The sequence below is a fragment of the Parus major genome, chromosome 2, assembly GCF_001522545.3.
Source record: "Parus major isolate Abel chromosome 2, Parus_major1.1, whole genome shotgun sequence".
NCBI classification, from domain to species: domain Eukaryota; kingdom Metazoa; phylum Chordata; class Aves; order Passeriformes; family Paridae; genus Parus; species Parus major.
The window spans coordinates 79600937-79621636 of NC_031769.1; the positions used below are offsets into that span (position 1 = coordinate 79600937).

At 37.8% G+C, this 20700-nt stretch overlaps 1 protein-coding gene across 6 annotated transcripts in view; it reads left to right on the forward strand.

Moving 5' to 3' along the window:
* The window catches only part of CTNND2 (catenin delta 2), a 701753-nt gene that overhangs the window by 599744 nt on the left and 81309 nt on the right, over positions 1 to 20700 (forward strand). For all 6 annotated transcript variants that reach the window (XM_015653580.3, XM_015653594.2, XM_015653620.2 and 3 more), the window contains 2 exons: positions 1640 to 1825; positions 12258 to 12431. In XM_015653580.3, the coding sequence (XP_015509066.1) occupies positions 1640 to 1825; positions 12258 to 12431 (360 nt within the window). The remainder of the gene's footprint in view (positions 1 to 1639; positions 1826 to 12257; positions 12432 to 20700) is intronic.

Sequence of the window (20700 nt, forward strand, 5' to 3'; positions counted from 1 at the left end):
TCCACCTGTGTGGTTGGAACCAGCTTTCTTGGCTTGTAGGAATTCACCTTAATAGAGAAGGTGGTTGTATTTGAGCCTCAGAAGTTTGTTTATCAGTTTTTTTAGTTCAAGGTAACATTGTCCTCTTGATGGACTCTGCTTATGTTTTCCACAGAATGAGAATTGTAAATGCAACAACTCTGATTTGTGAAAAGGAAACTTAAAGTTTAGTATTCTAATCAACATATGCAAAGCTTCAACTTCAGCATACTATATCAAAAGTGAATAAAATTCATGTTAAAGAAAAAGGCAGCAAACTTTAAAAAGTAGTTATGGTCACTGTGATGTTTGCAAAGCTTTCAACTATGAAAGGTGCACAAAGAACACTTTCTAGACACAGACACATGCATACATATTTCTACTTCTGTTTATATATTGGCAGAAATTTCAAATTAGTACAATTGTATTGCAAAATAATGACATTTCATCTATGTTTAAAAATATATATGAATATTCCTGTATAATAGAATCTGAATTTGATATCCCCTCTGGAACTTGGTATCATCACAAAAAACGTGTGCTGAATGCATACCTGGCAGAAGCTCATGTCATATATGGAAGTAAATGAAGCCACATCTGTTTGCCTCACTGGTGAATATGGTAGAATATGATAGAACTGAAAGCCTCACAGTCATTCCATTCTGGGTTAATGGAGCAAAAGAGCTTGGATGTAGTGGCTATTGCTTTTTATCTCCATGGAGCATTAGGAACAGTTGAAATAAATATAAATAGATAGAGAATGACTTTTTTTAGCCATGCCTTCCTTGTGTGCAGAAAATTAAGCTCATATCCTTCTTATTAGGAATAATCAAACCAAATTGAACCAGCTAAATGAGTAGGTTTCATGTCTAAACTGAACTTCTTTTAGACTTGGAGAAATTAGGTTGAATTACAAGTGAATTTTCCTTCACTGGGTCTCATCCATTTATGAGTTCCTGCTTGCATCTTCTACAGAAGGCACAACCTATTAGGGGAATAAATGGATGAAACGAAAAGGCTGCACACAAGTTATCTGTCTGCAGCCTGGCCAGAAGCAGTAAAAGCAGCAAGACAGATTTCTAGTCCTACTTTTGGGATTGGAGAAACATCATCTGTTCATGCTACAAGTGCTTGTGAAATGGAACTCATATCCAAATTTTATGGCAATTTACATAGATTTTTGCCAGAAAAAAACGGTTATTTCTGGTTTTAAAAGGACAAAACCCAGAATCTATTGCCATTTTCTGTTTGTAGAATTTTCTCTTCACTGAGGTGGGAGTTTTCTGACATTCGGAGTGTTCAGATTCTTTTGATCACTTTTTACTTCAGCATCTGTTTCACATGGGGCTCCAGTGTAAAATTCAGAGCAACAATAAAAAACTCCCAGAAAAGCATTGTCCTGATATGGTAACAACTAATTTTTTACCATAACAATTTCTGAATCTCTTAACCTGTGATTACCTGGGGAGCAGTCAGAAATGTGCACATAAGAATTGTGCTGGGAAAATGCACATGCAAAGATAGATGAAATTCCTTCTGCTTTGTCTTCAGAGTAAGGGGAGGATTTTAATTTTTTTCTGGTTTTGTTTTCTGTATTTTTCTTTTTGTCATATTTTTTTAGACCGTTGAAAACTGTGTGTGCATTTTGAGGAACCTCTCATACAGGCTAGCTGCAGAAACATCTCAGGGACAGCAGATGGGAACAGATGAACTTGATGGATTACTCTGTGGTGATGCCAATGGAAAAGATGCAGAGAGTTCAGGGTGCTGGGGGAAGAAGAAGAAGAAAAAGAAATCACAAGATCAGGTAATCAAAGTTATTTGCAGCTGTGTTGTTGAAGTGCCCATTATTTAAAATATAAATAATAAATAATTAATTCACTGTACTAGAAATTAAATGCATGACGCATAATATATAAAACTGTTGCCCTTGTTAATTTGCAGAGAGCTTAAAGCAGAGTATGGCTCTCAAGTAATGAAATATGTTTGCTTGAGAAATTGTACATTATGTGGTGCACCTGGAAACTGTAGTCATGGGTACACTGTGAATGCCATAAATACTATAAAATGCTCTTTGAAAGGAAGCCATTTCTAATGAAAAGTGCAATCTGCATATACTTTACACTGTACTTCCACAGAGCCACATGAGTGTAGAAAGGCTTTGATGCAAACAGACATCAGGCTTGTAAATATACACTCGCTTCAAAGTTAGTCTTGTACCATGTCTCTACACATTGAGAGAAAACTGTATAGGGCTGAATCAAATAATTAAAGTGAATGTTAAAAAAGCATTTGTATTTTGATATATTTAATGTTGTTACCAAAGAAAAATTGAAAAGCAAAGTCTTGATTGTTTCCTCAAGTTACTTGACAGGTTGTAATTTTGAGTGGGTTGATTTTTAAAGTGTATTTATTTCCCTTTTTATCCCATTAAGAACTTATAATTTGGGGAATAATGACAATTATATTGCAGAGAAAGACACTCTTGTATCAGTACACAAAGCAGATAGCAGTAAGAATGGCTACGAATTTATGGGCTTTTTCAGACAGCCTATGCTGGCAGCAGTAAGTATTCCACCTCTTCCTATACTTACTCACTTTATTGCATTTGTTTACAGCATTCTGTTTCAGATTGCTCAAAGAAAATATTTATTTGAGTGAGCAATTAAGTGCACAGGGTATTTGAATAAATGATGTAATCCAGTACTGAAAATATTCCTGAGTTCCTAAAGACAAATTGTGTTAATGTGGAAAAGTTATAGCAATACTACTAAGCTAAAACTTGGGTACTGAAAAATGCAGCACTCATGACTAGCAAGATTTTAATTTCACCTACTCTTCAAAAGAACAGCACAATTCAACAGAATGACTAGTTTGGAAGAGACCTCCAAAATCATCAAGTCCAACCCAGCCCTAACACCAGAAACTAGACCATGGCACCAAGTACCACATCCAGTCTTTTTTTAAAACACATCCAGGGATGGTGACTACACCACCTCTCTGAGCAGATCATTCCAATACTTTTATCACCCTTTCCGTAAAAAACTTTTTCCTGATATCCAACCTATATTTCCCTTGGCACAGCTCGGGATTGTGTCCTCTCATTCAGTCAGTTGCTATCTGGTGAAAGAGACCAAACCCCACCTTCCACCTTTCAGGGAGTTGTAGAGAGTGATAAGGTCACCCCTGAGTCTCCTTTTCTCCAGGCTAAACAACCCCAGCTCTCTCAGCTGTTCCTCACACGGCTTGTGATCCAAGCCCCTCACCAGCCTTGTTGCCTCCTCTGGATGTGCTCAAGAGTCTCAACATCCTTCCCAAACTGAGGGCCCAGAACTGGACACAGCACTCCAGGTGTGGCCTCACCAGTGCCCAGTACCAAGGGGAAGAATGACCTCCCTGCTCCTGCTGGCCACACTATTCCTGATCCAGGCCAGGATGCCAGTGGCCTTCTTGGCCACCAGGGCACACTGCTGGCTCATGTTCAGCCAGCTGTGGACCAGTACCCCCAGGTCCCTTTCTGCCTGGGCACTGTCCAGCCACACCATCCCAGCCTATGATGTTGCTTGTGGTTAAATACCCCATCATCAGATAACCTGAATTTATTATGGCCTTTTGTTCGGATTCCTGTATTTGTCTACAGTGAGATTAGAAGTGACAAAGCAAACTAATTTTACCCTGTGAAGTAGTCATCATCCCTGTTACTGAATTAACAGTTCTCACACACTGTGCTTGCAGTTATTCAAAGTGCAGGAGAAAAAATAACATGTATGGATATGGATGCGTCACACTGCAACTTGGCTTGCTCTTTGCTGCTCTGTTTACTAACACATGCACACACACTGTCTTAAGTCTTTTTTAAGTCTTTCTCTTCTATTTCTTCTGTGACTTTTCGATCTCAGATTCATAATTTAACTCTGTACTGATGACCCTTTCAGTATTCCCATAGGGCTTCTCTGTACTGCAATGGTTCCCTTAAAAACATTTTTTTTGCTCCTCCAGGCCAAAGAACTGAGCTCTTTTGGCAGATTACTTTTACAATTTACATGCTTTTGCCTGTTGTTAGATATTCTTTGTTTCTATGGGTGCTCATTAGCAGCACGTTGCATGGTAAAGGTCTCCTCAGAGCTCTTTGTGGTGGTCTCGTTAGAAGAGTTTTATTTAATTTTTTAAATCCAAAGAATAATAAAATTACAAACATATTTTCAGGTTTATGATCACTAGGCTTTTCTGTAGCAAGGACATAAATTTACTCTTTCCAGAACTTATTCTGTTGTGCATAGAACTTCTTTGTATTACAAGTACTATAAACATTTTATGAAGGTGTTTTCTTCTTTATTCTTATTTCCTTTAAATCCAGACACCCTACTTCATCTTGCCATATTCAAGCTCTCACATGTGGATATTATTCAGTTCAGGTATTTTAAGGTGGACTTGTGAGCCTTCTGCAGGTTATTTTCACCCCATAATCCTTGTTGAACATTCCAAATTATTTGAAGTATATTACCAAATTAATATATTATCAAGTAGACTAGAGTTCCACTAAAAACAATACCAGCAAGATCACTGTGATGGAAACAGCTCTCCCAACTTACCCTCAAAAATTGAAAAGAAAAGCAATATTTTTCATGTAACCACATTAATATTAATAGCATAAGATAACTCAAACTGTTATTTTATTAGGGCAAAAGTAACTTATTTATCCATTTATTTTGTAAAAATAAGTACAGAAGTATGTTCAGAAGCACTTGTCCAGTGTGGATAGAATTCTTCAATTGTTTTAAAAGATCTGTTCTTTCTGCTTCTTTGTCTTCATGGTTTTTTTAATATTTGAGAGTTTTATCTTTTCAGACAAAGCACAGGGCACAGGCACATCTCTTTCAGTTGTGACACCTCAAGACAGGGAAGTAGTATCTAGTCTATAGTTACTACATTTTACATACCCAGAAGATCTGTGTTCAGGGTATAGGTATTTTTCTTTTTTTTGGCAGTGCACAGGGTTTTCTGAATAAGAAAATTGCTGTTTTAGTCTTTCTCAGAAGATAAAATGTACCAAACAGTGTGGAGAAAAAAATGTTCAGATTTTAGTGAATGTAGTTTTGGAATTTTCCTATTACATTATCACTGTAAGTTGTTTCTTCATTATTATGTATTTTCTTGAACTCCATTTGTGCAGTTATGAGGTAGTCTTTAATTTTTTGATGTAAGTGTTAGTAAAAGAAAAAGAAGCAAAACTACTGTAGTTGCAAAATGAAAACAGATGTATCATTTTAGATAAAGGATGTGGATGAAGATGCAGTTTTCAATACTTAAAAAAAAATCCCCTCACAAAGCAGGGGAGTTTGTTTTTTAAGCTATAAAGCAGGAGAAACTTGCTATTTAAGTCACTTTCTCATGGTTTTTTTTCTATAATGAAAGTACAAGTTGATTTCTTTGTTTTATGATTTAGGGAGCAAGTATCCCAATTTTTCTAAGTCATGTTTCAGTTGTAGTCACATAAAAGTTAGTTGAAGGAAAAGATAGACTTGATTGGTAGTATAAAATGTGGTTTCTTTGAAAGGCCTTTCAAAAACAAACTGGAACTTTTTTTTTATTAATGACATCACTTGTCTGTCAGCTGTCTATAATTGCAACTTCTGTACATCTTGGAATTAAGTAAGAGAGGTGTCTTTGTTCAGATCATAGGTCTAATGACACCTTTCAAATTACTTAAGGAGTTCCCTTCGGATCACAGGAAACAAGTGTTCTGCACATTTCAGAATAAAGGTGTATGGTGTTAAAAGAGCCCACAATTACTTCACTAGAGCTAAAAGAGGTTTCTGAGGCATCTGCTTGGTCACACAAATTGAATGTTAGAAGATGCCCAAACCTTCTGAAGGTTTGTGATAAAATCTAGGTATAGTACTGGTTTTATCTATGGAATCACAAAAAGCAAAACTTCTTTTAAGACCTCAGAAAAAAATAAGTGAAACTTACCTGACTTCTGTCTCAAACCTCTAGGACTGTAATTCTCTGCTGGTTTGTTCATTTTTCTCTGCTGCTTATCTGTGATCTGCCAGTACTGAACCCTCACCTCAATAAGCTCTCCAGCCACAGACACCTTCATCTCTGACTAGGACCTTATAGACATCAACCTCTCTGCCTTGTATTGTGTCACTCTTCAAATGGAAACTGATTCTTCCGCTGCTGAAAATGTTGTTCATGCTGCTGGCATGTGCACTGCTGCCAACAGATTTATTCTCTGAGCCATATGAAAAGTGAGGATTATGACAAAAAGCAGTTATGGCAAATCCAGGTGCATGGTCTGACTTCAGTAAAAAAAAAACAAAACTGCCAGGGAGTTCTCATTAATCCTTATTTTATTTCTTGTTACACAGCCCATTATGTATACATGTGGCAGAATTTCATTTAGTTTCCTTTCTTCTCTAAGAAAAACAGGTTGACTTCTTGACTTCATGCTCATCTCAAGTTCCCCATCTGTGATCATTCTTGTCAAACCAGAATCTAGCCCAAAGTCTGTTTTTTGATTGGAAGTGACACTTCTGAAATGAGCCTGACCTTCTTTTTCACCTTCTGTCAGGAGCCTTAAGGTATAACAGCAACATTTCAAGTTATATCATTAAGAATTGACTGGCATACCTCTTTAGCATGCTTGCTAAATGGCCTATAAATTCTCCTGTCTAGGTGAAATAGCAGGTTTAAGGCAATGATATTTCGAAAAGCATAAAAAGTAAATCTGCCAGATACGTCTTTTCATGTAGTGAGACCACTATTTTACCAAGTATACTTCATACTCTACCAAGCCATATCAAGCTAATGAGCACAGAAGCAGAGAAATGGTGGCAGGTCCTGGGTTTAACCAATAATTTGAACTGTGATTAGGGATGAAAGGTTGTGTTGCCAATACGTCTTTGCTCAGAAAAAGTATTATTTCCAGTTGTTGCTTCCTCGTCTTGCACAAGGTGATTATGTCAAATGTTGAGTAGCAAGAATCAACTATCTTGAGCGAATCCTTACAGAGCTTTTTGAAAACCATTTCTACTTTCTTGCTTGCCTACACAGTATCTTCCCAGATACTCTGTGAGCCTCTCAGTGTCATGTACAGCCAATTTATTTTCAAAGTCAAAACTGCAGGCTTATTAAATATAATTTGTATTTGTCAGTTTGTGTAATATACTGCAAAGCCAGTTAGCTTCAGCTTTCTGTGGAGAGAAGGGCATGCAATGACATGCCAAGGACTGTTTTCCCAGCTTTAACTCCATCCCCTTTCATTTGGGAAGGGTCTGTTTTTTAAGCAAAGAGAAAACGCACACACTGAATTAATATTTTCTTCTTAGCTAAGCATAATAACAAAAAGTTGAATAAAGGTATTGACAACTATTTTAAGAGTGTAAAGTATAATGTAAAGTACAATTTAGATTTATTAATATCTGAGTTTAATTATAATGATTCAATACATTGAAATGTTTTGAAAGCATTTCAAACACCTTTACTATAATTGTAAATGTTGTTGCATTAAACTGGGAAGAGTACCATTATTTATGCAATTAGCTCTGCCCTTCCTACCATGCTCCTGTAGTCATTGTGTCCATACCTGTATTTATATTTACCATCTTTATTTAGGCCTGGATATCTAAACTGAAGTTTGATTTGATGTAAACAGTATTTGATGTAAACAGGTATTTCTGCCTGCTTAGTGTCAGCTGCATGGATTCTGAAATCAAGCTCTGTGACTTGGGTGTAGTTTTGTTGCTGAATTTCTGATTTCTGTGCTTGACAGCATTGGCCAATTCGCCTCTTGGACAAAGGTGTCCAGAAGAGGTTATTAGACTGACTTGTCTAGGGAGACCTGGCAGAGACTGTCACAGCCACTAAGACATGCAGGATGAGATACCAGTATCATCTTAGAGGGCCTGTTAATTTAAAATCTTTGGCACTTCAGAAATGGTTTTCATAAGCACTGTGTAATTGCTCATACGAATTTTGTCACTGCTGGTTCAGGGAGCATAGCTACAGTGTTATCAGACTATCCCAAATGTCTAGGATCATTGGAGAGAGGTCTAGATGGTTATAGACATTGCTAGTGTTTGTTTTAATCTTCTAGATTTTTTAAGTAGTGGTATTTTGTGCAGACTGGGGGAAAGGAAGTATTTATATGCAATAAATTAAAATACAATACTGTTATTTTGTTATCACAGGAAAACCTATTGTCATGTGATACATATTTAAAAGCAAGCCCCACTAATTTGAGGTTGTTAGTACAAACCCCAAAATCCGCAGGGCACTGCTCTTGCTGAGTTGAAGCCTTCCCAGGTATTTAGTACAATTGCACTATAAATATAGATTTAGTTTCATTAAAATGAGAAATGTGGTAGATAATCTGTTGTGTGTCACAGGACAGAATCTCAATGAGTGATCTTTTTCTCCTCTCAAAGTTCCTCACAATTATGAAAATTTGGAAATTTTATTAGAGTACTCTTACTATCCAAAGTCTGTTGTTCTAAAAAGGCCTTAGTATTTGGCTTTTTATTTTTCTTGACTTTCATCCTTTTTTTACACCAGTCTCGGGAAATGAGAGATTTGTATCTCACCCACGTAATAAGCAGTTTGTCAGCTTCAACCACAATATACGTGGGTAATTTCAGCTGAAGGAGGGAAGCCTGGAAGGAATATTTGTTTATGACTTTTTTTTTTTCTCCTTAGTATAAGCTAGTAAGAGTAACTGCATGTTGTCCTCTTTTCCAGAGGCTCCTACTGTAGCCTCAGTCTATTTCAAATAGACCTTCCTGATCATTCCTGATGTGCTGCAATAGTCCAGTAACTCTTCCAGTAATTTACTGGGTAGAGGTGTTTACTGGGTGAGGATGCTGCCTCAGCTCATAAATATTTAGCAATGCAAACTGTGAAGCAACTTCTGCCATGCCTTAACCACTATTTTAGATATGGACTCTAATACCACTTGGGGAATGTTTTTTTTCTCAGGCAATTTATGTTTATGAAATACAAAATAAATTAATGAAGATCAGGCAAATCTCCTTTCCAATAGCTTATTTGCTTATCTGTCTCAATTCTGCATGCCCTGCAACAGTTGAGCTTCAGGCACTGGTTTCAGCTAGACAAAAGACACCAGAAGCCCCTAAGCTCTACAGTGAAGAGGCTGCCACAGGCACAGCGGGTGTCATGGTTTAACCCCAGTCAGCAACCAAACCTACACAGCTGTTCACTCAATGGGGTGGTTGCGAAGAAGAGTGAAAGTGAGAAAACACGTGGGCTGAGGTAAAAGTACTTTAATGGAGAGGGCAAAAGCCCCACTTGCAAGCAAAGCAAAGGAAGGAATTCATTCACCGCTTCCCATGGGCAGTCATGAACACTTCCCATCCTCAGCCATCCACGGGAAAGCAGGGCTCCATCGTGTATAACAATGATTTGGGTTAACAAGCCCCATCCCTTCGAATGCCCTCCCTTCCTTTTTCTTCCCCATAGCTTTATATTCTCAGCATGAGGCCATGTGGTATGGAATGTCCCCTTGGTCAGTTGGAGTAAGATGTCCTGATGGTATTCCCTTCCAACTCTGTGCATCCCCATTCTCCTTGCTGATGGGGTGGGATGAGGAGCAGAAAAGGCTGTGTCAGTTTTACCCAGCAGTGACTAAAACATCCCTGGGTTATCAACACTGTTACCAGCACAAATCCAAAACATGGCCTCATACCAACTACTGTGAAGTACACCCTCCCTGTGCAGCCACTCTGGGCACACACACAGCATCCGAAGAGCAGTGCAGGAAGTTTTCCAGGGTCACTGAATTTCCTGTGCTTTCACTGCACATGCATGTGTGGTACCAAAGGTTTTCATCATTATTACATGGACTCTGAGGCATCATAGCATCTTGGAGAAAAAGGTCTTCCCTCACAGTTGATGATAAATTAATGCAATCATGTTGAAAATGAGTTGCAAGAAAGGCAGGGAAATGCAGTGATTTGTCTCCTTTTTTTTTTAATGTTTTCTCATTACTAGGCAGAACGGCAAAACAACATTAAATATTAATTTATCTAGATCATTTCTAGTGCTTTATACGTACCAGCACAGCGTGAACATGTATATAGGGCCCTATTTATATCAGCTGATTTTCAATAGTCCTTGGGATCATAAGAGTGTAAATAGCTGAGCATAAAAAAAATAATTATATTCTCACATAAGCATATACCCCCTCATATGCGTAGATCTGATACATTTGATGCATTTCATGTGTTTTGTCCTTGAAATAATGTACCCTGTGCAAACACTGTTCAGTTGCATAATGTATAATTCATGCAAGTTGGAATGAGACAAGTGAAGACTTGAATTGGTGTCCTTGGATATCACAAGTCATTCAATAGTAGACTTACTAAGGTACAAAACCTAAACCTGGTGTGAGGTCAGATTTGACCTGTAACATATGTCTTTCATTTGTTTTCAAAAAAAAAATCTTGACAGTGTGAATGATTAAATTCTGAGAGTTAAAGTAAGAATCAAGCTTTAATGTATTTTTTATGAGCTGAAAAGCACTCATTTCTGGCAAGGCTGGTGATTTATAAGGAGGAAAAAGAAGAACTGAGTCGCATTAAAAACAATCTGTTGGTTTAAGGGCAGAAATGCATTAAAAATTTCAAAGACACAGCTCCATAATAGTGTCATTTGAAGGCATTGTTTCTCCAGAAGGCATTTGTCCTCTACTTTCTCAACCATCTCTGGGCATTGCTATGCCAGTTCTTTCGAATAACATTTGTCCATCGTAGTGAGTTTCACATCTGAGCTCCTTTCTGGTAACTGCTTGTGTAGGAAATGGCTCCCCTAGCTTTCCACTCTGGTGTTTGTTCTGCTTTAATTTAGGAAAAAACAGCAGATTTCATTCCTAAAGGTATTAATTACACAAAATCTTGTTGAAATTGGGTTCTTTGTTATTAGGGAAGACCTAATTGTCCCTTAAAATGTATGTATTTTATTTTTAAAGTTAGTGTAAATAAGGTATGATTGATACTTCCTGAGAACAAGATGTTCTAGGTCTTTCCCAGTGCAAGTATTATTGTACACTCATAACTAGTTAAATGTTGCAGATTTAAACAAGTAGGTAATTTGACTTATTCTATATTTGTATATTTAGAAAATGTTTAATGTTATGGTACAGATTTTTTGTTTATATAGACAAAGTAATCTCTAACCCAAGGTACTAAAAGGATTACTTTTTATTGTATTATGCAATGTGGACATGTCAGAGTGTTAGAAAAGATATTTTATAAAAAAGTTAAGGCTTCTTCCTAACAGTGGCACTAGTGGCATGAATTATTAAAATCTCTTTATCTGTACAAAATGAAACAAAATATACAATAAATATGTAAGTAGATTTCTATTTAAAATTTTGTTGAAAGTGCACTCCACATCTTACTTTTGTTTAAAAGGCAAAAAGAAAGTCTGTGTATTTTCCTTTGAGATGTTTCATATGTGAGGTGCAAGTGTTGTGTGCTCCACTGGAGAGGAGAATCCCTGTCCTCCTGGAATAAAGTATTTACTCCTGGTAAGAGTGGGTTTTGTGCAATAACCTACCTGTTATTCAGGTTTAAATATTGCACATTTTGGATATCAGACTTGCGTTGTTTCTCATGGAAAAACTCTGTATGTGATGAGAGGAACAATGTGTTTTGTAAGAGCTGGTTCTACCAATTGCATTGGAGTCTCAGACCTCACAGCTGGCTGGCTGAATACCTCCTGCACTTTCATTGTGAGAAGACAGAAGTTGTGTGGTTGAGGAAGACTTGTCACACTTGTGCCTTTCATGTGATGGAGGGTTCATGGGCTTGAATGATTTGATTTTCCATAGTAGCATTCTGTGTTATTTTTCCTCTCATGGGAAGAGAGAGAACATGGGGAACTGAGAAGGATGGGAAAGAAAATCTCTTCTCCCCATGCAAGTTTTAGATTTGCCTCTTAAGATTGGGCTTGTTCCCACACAAAAAAAAATACATGCAGTGAAAAGTGGTTTTGTTATGTCAGCTAGCTAAAACATTGGGATTTCTTCCAATCTTACAGCTCATCTATAAGGAATATTGAATAGGAAATTCAGTTCTTCCATGAAGAATCACATGATGTACAAAAATTGAGAACATCTCTTTATGGATGCCTTCACTGATGTTATAGTTTCAACTGAGGCAATTCTCAAATGTGTTTCACTATTCTTTGCTGACAATCTGATTTGTGCTTTCCAACAGTGGGATGGCGTAGGACCTCTCCCAGACTGTGCAGAACCACCCAAAGGAATCCAGATGCTGTGGCACCCTTCAATAGTCAAACCCTACCTCACACTTCTTTCTGAGTGCTCAAATCCAGACACGCTGGAGGGGGCAGCAGGGGCACTGCAGAACTTGGCTGCTGGGAGTTGGAAGGTAGGAATATTAAACCAATATGTATTTCCTCTCTAGTTCTGAAACCACCCTACAGCTGACAGCAGGTTGCTGATACAAATGTATCTAATTGCTTCTGGTAGTTGGAATCACCTTCTGTTCTCATAGAACTTTCTGAAGTCAGATTTGACATAGTCTTTCAAGTCCTAGGTAGTCATATCATAGCAAATGTCAGCATACAGCAGCAAAGATCACATCAGTCAAATCAAGTATGAAAAATTGCCACTGAAAACCAATATCCAAATGTGGAGAATGAGAAGCAGTTTATCATGAACCTGGGTGATAGAGCCATGAAAAATGAGACAAAAATGCCACCAGTGGCAATCAGATTAAATCATGTTGTTTTGTCACTGCAGAAACTGGTTGACATTCTGTCCCTTAGAAGAATCCAGGGCACAGCAGAGCAAGATATAAATGATGCAACACCAGCACAAGTAATCTTAGCATCTATTTTTTTTTAAAATAAGGCATTATTAAAATACATTCAAAATATGATTAATTATATCCAGTGACTGAGGAAATGTGGAATCGAGGCACTGTACTCCAGCTAATCCTATTTTTCAATTATATTCAAAAGCACCATTTTTCTTTCACGTATTACTTGCACTATGTCAAGTAAAAAATTTTAGAAAATACTTAAAAATTTAGAACAAATCAGTAAAATTCAAGATAACATTAAACTTTGCTTACTTTTTAGGGCAACTTTCCTGATGGTAAACTGGTTGAATCGGGTGAAGCTGCTAACTGTCTAATCCTATGGTGTAAATATAGTGCATTGATTTTAAATTAACTCTTATCAGGAATTTTTCTCATTTACAATGAAAACAGTCATGTGTGGGGAAATGCACTGATCAAAGTTATGTCTCAGAAGGTATCCTGTTGGGTTTTAAGCAGCTGGGCATTCATATGAGATATGTAAATACCAATTTAATTAAGCATTCGATCTGAAATATTAGCACTGACACTAAGAAATTGTTTTCTTTCTCTCATTAAGTTTTATTGGAAGTTGGGTTGGCACACTCACTAGCTCTGCCAAGGAAAATGATGTTTTTTGGGGTTTTTTATAATTGTGTTCCACTAGACTTATAATGTGCCTTTGACTGTTGCATTCAGTGTCATGTAAAATGATTTAACAAAGTACCTCTTCAGTGATTTTTTGTCCTATACAGTATCCTGTACTGTGCCTGAAAATCATTATGGTTTTATTATTCTCATGTTGTAGACTGCTTCAGATGGTGTAATCCTGGCAGAGAAATGCAATAAATGTGTTCTGTCCATCTGGGAATGGGTGTAGCCCTGGTTCAAATGAGAAAGCAATGCCTACATGTTTGCCAGGACTAATAGAAGTGCTAAAATCCAAGTGGTGTTCCTTCTCCTATTTCTAATAAATCTGTATACCTGTCATCCTTTAGTTGGCAGAAGTGTACAGGGAGAGGAAGGGAGGCTCTGTAGAGCTCTTTGGTTTGGCTTAGAAAAAATGGTTTTGGACTTTAATACTATCTGTGCTGATACCATGAGAAAAGCTGAGTTGTTATCATATTGCTTTATTTTTCTAAAGATCCACCAATTCTACAAAAAGAGATGTGAGACACAGAATGAATATCTTTAATTTCACATGTCATACTAGCCATTCTTGTGAGGGGAGTAATCCTCTTTGGGGATTACATAAGCATTAATGTTTCCACCTTTTGACCTCTCCTTTCCACTGCTGCAGTCCGCATATAAAATGACTGAAATAAAAGATAGAGAACTCTTAAAAGGAGAGGTTATTCCTAAGGGAGATTTTAATATTTTAGTTCCTCCAACAAATGGTAATTGTATAAAGAATGGAATTTTTTTTACTTGAATTCTTTCAAGAATAACTTTATGATGGACTGAAAGAGAGAAAACTGTATGAAGATAAACAATGTTGCTATTAATATTAATAGCAATAGCAGTTGTGGGCTTTTTCCAATTAGCATTATTTTAATGCCAGAAGAGTCACAGACTATATGAGGCACCCAGCCTTCAGGATGTGCTCAGACACTACTGAAAATACAGTATTTTCTGGAAAAAAATACAATGTAGTTGATATACTTGCATATTTCTTTCCTAACTGTTTCACCCTTTTGGTTCCTCTGGTACAAAACTGTCTAATCCTCTTGTGTGGCCAAGAGGTAATATTTTTAACAGAGGGAGTGCTTAGCCAGTGCTATTACAGAGGGAAAGTGAGCAGATAAAAGGAAGCCTGAGTAATTTTAAAAAAAATAAAAAGTTGTGTAGGGGATTTAGATAAATGTCTACCACTAGAATTAACAGACAATATGTGTCTAAATCTCCTAGACAACTTTGGAAAATTTGAAGCACAAAAAGAAAGCAGCAGTATGTAGCTTTAAGGATTAACAGCTCAGAAAGGCTGAAAGTTTTCATTATTTCAGGGAATATAGTTTCTCAGGGATACATACACATAAAATCAACACATGCACATGGTGAAATATAATCTGTAGGACATTTTTAGCACTGCTTCAGTTGCAGGAATTCCTTCTAAAGCCAAATACTAACAAATACTACAAGAAAAAAGTGTGACATATTTATGTTCAGCAGCATGGCAGGCGCTGCCGAAACCACCATCTTCCCAAGAGCTGTGTCTCCGGGGAAAGGGATAGCTCCATGCACCAGACGCTCGCACACCGTGATCTTTATGAATATCAAACAAGAGACACGAGAGGGGTTCTTTGTTTGGTATTCCTGGGGAGTTTATTATCCTCACCAAAAATGGGACCAAAGTCAGGGAACCAAGAACAAAGGATGGTCCAGGGTCTTATACCGGCAGGGAAGGGCAGAGCATCATGAGGGCCAATGGGTAGAGGGCACAGGGGCAGTGCAGAGGCATGGTTAAAGGACAACAGCCAATCAGAGTCCAAAGGCAGAGTGACAGAATGGGGACCAGTGGGGAAACCAGGAGTGGGGAACATTCTAGAACTGGGGTGGAAAACAGGGATGACATAATTCTGGGGTGGGGACAAGGAGTGACATAACCGGGATGATGTAACTTGAATGATGTAACTGGGGTACATAAAACAAAAAGGAACTGTGGGAGAACATTTCTTAAACATGGGTCTCATCCCAGGGTATTCCACTCATGGGATTCCCCACCAACTCCTGGTATGCAACATTTATGTGCAGTTTTTCTATGCCAAAATGAAATACTTTGGACTAAGGTCTTGATAGGTATTACCTATCTGCAAAGTAAAAATTTGGAGTTTTTTATAATGGCTAATGAAATATTTGGTCAGTGCAATAATTATTAGACCAAGCACAATCTGTAACAAATCAGAAAAGGAGCATCTTGGTGGCAAATATATAAAGAGATCCAAATGAAGAATCAGTAAAAGAGGATACTGATTTTGAGGTATGAGGAAGAATATTTTCAATGTGGAAATTTAACCTGGCATAATTTATGACTGCATTTCTTGACTTTGGTGTATATTCTGGTTTCAAAAAAGATTGTCAGCTTATATACAAAACAGAACTCATTTTGGAAGAGACTGTTTCAGATAAACACAGACATTTGTTCATCTCAATATTTTGCATCAAGATGTTGTCACATGAGGACACTGGTATCGGAATCTGAAGAAACATCTCTGTCATGGAAAGTTACATGCATATCCTCACAGAGATATCTTTTTTTTCATGTGCTTACTTGAACAAAAGTAAGCATATCTATAAAAAACAGGATTGGCCCTTCCGAAATAATATCTATGGAGACAGCCAAATACATGAGTCTTTTGGAAAGACTGGATAAATTAACATTTTCCACATCGCTGCCCAAGATGTAACTTCTGCCCTGCACAGTGACACTGCATGTCCCCCTCCTGACTGGCTGCCAGTAATACACACTCCAGGCACAGTGCTGCTACCTGACAGCAATGGGGCAGCTTGTCAGCCCTGGATCTGCATCCATCTACCACCTTCTGCAGAGCTCAGCTGCTATGTGGGTCTGGAAGGGTTGCTGTTTTAGAGAAGTCATTGCTTCCTGAAGCATTTTATCCCATCAATCATAACCATGGTAATTTCACAGTATCCTGAACATCCTGCAGAAGGAGCAACACATGAAAAGCATTGCCATTGGGTTTGGCTTTGCTTCCTCTCATTGCCACTCTAAGATTTTTATATATTTTTTTTAAGAATAGGCTTTTTGTAATTATACTTAATATACTCAAATATTAAAGCTGCTTAGAAATATGAAATAATAAAACTGGGGAAACATTTTCCTCGTCAATTTTAGCTGGAGTTTTCCCTGAAGAAATAAAGATTGAGACATGCCTTTGGAACTAGTGCAAACTCTTTATTTCCCATTAGGTATTAACTTTCACTGGAACCTCTTTTATTTTTCTTTGCCACTTAATTTGTGTTTAACCGAATTTGTGCAAAAATGTAGAATAAAAAAAGAGGAGGCTTTCTGACTCCCTCAGCTCTATTCTGAAGACAATTGCCTGCTTATTAAGAAATTTCTCCTACTGTAACTCTTCAAACCAGAAGTTCTTTCTGCAACCTCATGTAATTTTTTTATTTTAATACCTTTGAAAAATTTTAATGCCTTGAAAAAAATTACATGCTTTAAATTACAAGAGTGCTCCAGTAAGAAATGATCTTTTTACATGTAGTCTGGCATTAGTACCTCTCCTCAGATGGTGAGAATAAAAGCGGCAAATTCTTTTTTAGATTGCATCTTGGTCAATTGGCTATTAACACATTGAATTGCTGAGCCTGTAAGAAGTTATATGCAAAATGTGCTTAAGTTAACAATGTCAAGCATCCAATATGGTCACTTCTGAATAAAATTACCCTCTCAGGAAGAAAGGAAATATTAGGATATCTGCTTATTACTGTCTCTTTCCGTATGTATCTGACAGCTGAATTTAGGCTGATGTCAGTTTATTACTGACAGACATTACTGCAATATTGCAAGACCTGTTGCTCTGAATCATAGAATCATAGAATCACAAAAGAGCTAACATTGGCAGGGACCTCAGGAGGTCATCTGGTCCAACCCTCTGCTTAAGCAAGGCCACTCCGAGGCATTTGCCTAGGTCTATGTCTGAAAGGTCTTCAGAATGTCTCCAAGGCTGGAGACTCTACAGCCTCTCTGAGCAACCTGTGCCAATGCTCAGTCCCCCTCTCAAGTGAAAAAGCAATTCTTGTTGTTCTGTAAAAGTCCTGTGTTTCAGTTATTGTCCATTGTCTCTGGTCCTACCTTACCTTTTCTGTTACATGCAGTGGGTAACACAGTGTTGTAACTACAAGTGGCATTTCCTTAGTTTGTCAAACCCTTAAAAATAATTTCTTCATTCATATGATCCTTTAAAAAAAAAAAAAGTACTGTCATGACTTACATGGGCAATACCTATCTTTAAAAAACAGGAAACAATATTTACTATATTTCTTCTGGCAACACAATGGCTTACATTGGAACAGATAGCACTCCTGCTTTGGGCCTTGGTTAGTCCCTTCTGTGCACTCAGTCTTCTGTCTCAGTTACTTTACAGGCTTTATAAACTTCCTCATCTGCTTTCATGACAGAATGGCCAACTTCCTTTTCCACACTATTGCTGATACAGGCCAGGATGCTCTTGGCTTTCTTGGCCACCTGGACACACACTGGATTATGTTCATCCACTGTCAACCAGCACCCCTGGATCATTTTTTGCTGGGCCACTTTGCAGCCCCTCTGCCCCCAGCCTGTAACACTGCCTGAGGTTGTTGTGATGAAAGGGCATGAGGCATTAGGTACCTCAGTCTTTTCCTCATCTCCTATCACTGTTTCCCCCTGCATCCAATAAAGGATTGAGATTTTCCTTAACCTTCTTTTTGATGTATTTATAGAGACATTTCTGTTGTCTTTTACAGCAGTAGCCAGATTAAGTTCTTGCTGGATTTTGGCCCTTCTGATTTTCTCCCTCAAAACATCCATGTAGTCCTCCTGAGCTCCCTTCTTCCAAGGGGCAGGGATAAACTCTGCTCATTTTTTCCTGAGCTCCAGCAAAGCTGTTTTTCAGCCAGGCTGCTACTCTTCCCCACTAGCTCACCTTTGAACAAAGAGGGATGACTTGTTGCTGTCAACAACAGGAAGAATGTCTAGCCTTCCTGGACTTCTTTGCCCTTCAGTACTGTCTCCCAAGATACTCTATGAACCATTTTCCTACACAGCCCAAAGTTTGTTCTCCGCTAGTCCAAGGTAGCAGTTCTTCTAACCCTCCTCCTTTCTTATCCTTTGACTGTAACATGAGGAGCAAGTGCTGCTCCGTTGAGGTCAGTATCAATCTCATGAAACTATAGCATTCCTTGCTGGTTCTTTCTAGCTCCTCTCCTTTCTGTTCCATGTTTTATCATACTCAGCAGGGACTGAAGAGGCTAATCTTTGGTTAGGCTACTGAATTTCCCTGCCTTTGATCCCAAATATACAGGTACAATATCCACATGAATGGGGTTTATGGGTCATTGGCCTGATCTCTTGAGATAGGCTAGATGCTATCTTAGTCTTTGTTCCTTAGACAAGCAACTGCATTTATTTTGTTAATTCCATGCTCGGTAAATCTGACTCCCACAGGAGCAGAAGCTCCATTAAGTAAATTATTAAGGAAATCGAAATATGAAAGGGATCAATTTAGACACAATGTCAGTGCAGCTGCTTCAAAGAGTAGTCTGAGAAAGAGTTTCAAGCTCCCTACCATCCAGACACTTGAAGATAATGAGTAATTATTTTCTAAAGCAGCAGGCATCTAGGTAATCAATCTACTCTTATCAGGCAAGGACATATTATGGGTTCCTTGCCAGACTTTTCTGATTACTTTAGTTATTTATGTATTAACCCTTTGAAGTTTCATCAGGCTGTTCCAGGAGAAAGTTTTTTTGGATTACAGTGAAAAGGCTTACTTTCATTTTCTCCAAAATAGTAGTATTATGAATCTGTATGTGATAGGATGCAGAAAACCACTTACACTATGTAATCAACAAAGTCAATTTTTTAAACAACCAATGCTTTATTCTGTCAGGAATTCCAATGGTTTATTCCATCAGGAATTCTTACCTGCTTAGAAACACCTTGTAAATGAGGCAGCATCAATTGTTAAAGTGAGATTTGTTGGCTCTAGAGGACAGAAGACAAAATTGAAGGGACAGGACAATATTTAAAAAGCAACACCTGCTGCTGCAAACACTTCTATTACAGACATCATGAGGAAATCACCATGGACATCTGTATGTGGAATGGGAGAAGAATAGTTCATAGTGGCTTCATGGTCAAAGTAATCCCTTAATATAAGTAGTTTTCTTTGCATGAGATGTGTCACTTTTGTCCCAAATCTTCTATAGTTTAATTATATTAGTTACACTGTTTGGAAAACTGATGGTAAAAATTCTCTAATTATTTTGAAACACAAAATAATCTGTACCTACTTGTACTGCAGAACCAATGATGTGCAAGAGTAATTCCTTATCAGTTTTACCTTCCTGTTTGTCTTGGTTTGAAAAGACAGATGTATGCTAAAGAAGGTTGTAAGCTCCCTTGAAATGGAAAAATGTAACACCCCCTAATTATTATAATTTTTGAAATCAAGGGGCTCTAAGGCAAAGAGATGGGAATAGGAATAACAGTTCTTAACTAGGAAAATTAAAATAAAAATGCAGTAGTACAAAAAAGAAAACCAAAAAAAAAAAACAACCAACCCACTGAGAGACTCAGAATACAACCTGACACCCTGTTGGTCAGGGTGTTGGTAGCAGTCCAATTAAATGGTGGCTGCAGTCCTCCTGGAGTGACAGATGTGGTCCTGTTGAAGTAATGATCCCACAGAAGGGCTTAATTTTTCTCTGAAGGTCCAGTGATATAGATGGATCTGGTCTCTCTTCTCTGGGAATTCAGTGGTGAAAAGCTGCTATGGCGTTCCAAGTCTCCAAGGATATACAAGCATTAGATGCTTGGCTCCTCCCCCTGAGTGGAGCACCTCACAATGGGATGATGTAATTTTATCAGTCATGCAATGAGACTCAATGGCCCATTAACAGAAAATGTCCCTCTGGAGGGAGAATGGGTCCTGGGAGGGATAAAGAACACTGCCACATCTGGTTTTAACAGCTAGCCCATTAACAGAAGATATCCCCCAGTTATGAGGGATGGGTCATGAAAGAGGTTACTGTCTGTACTAGTTTGAAATCAAACCAGTGAGAGATCGCAAGTCAGAATTATAATTTAATAGGAAAATGATAAAAA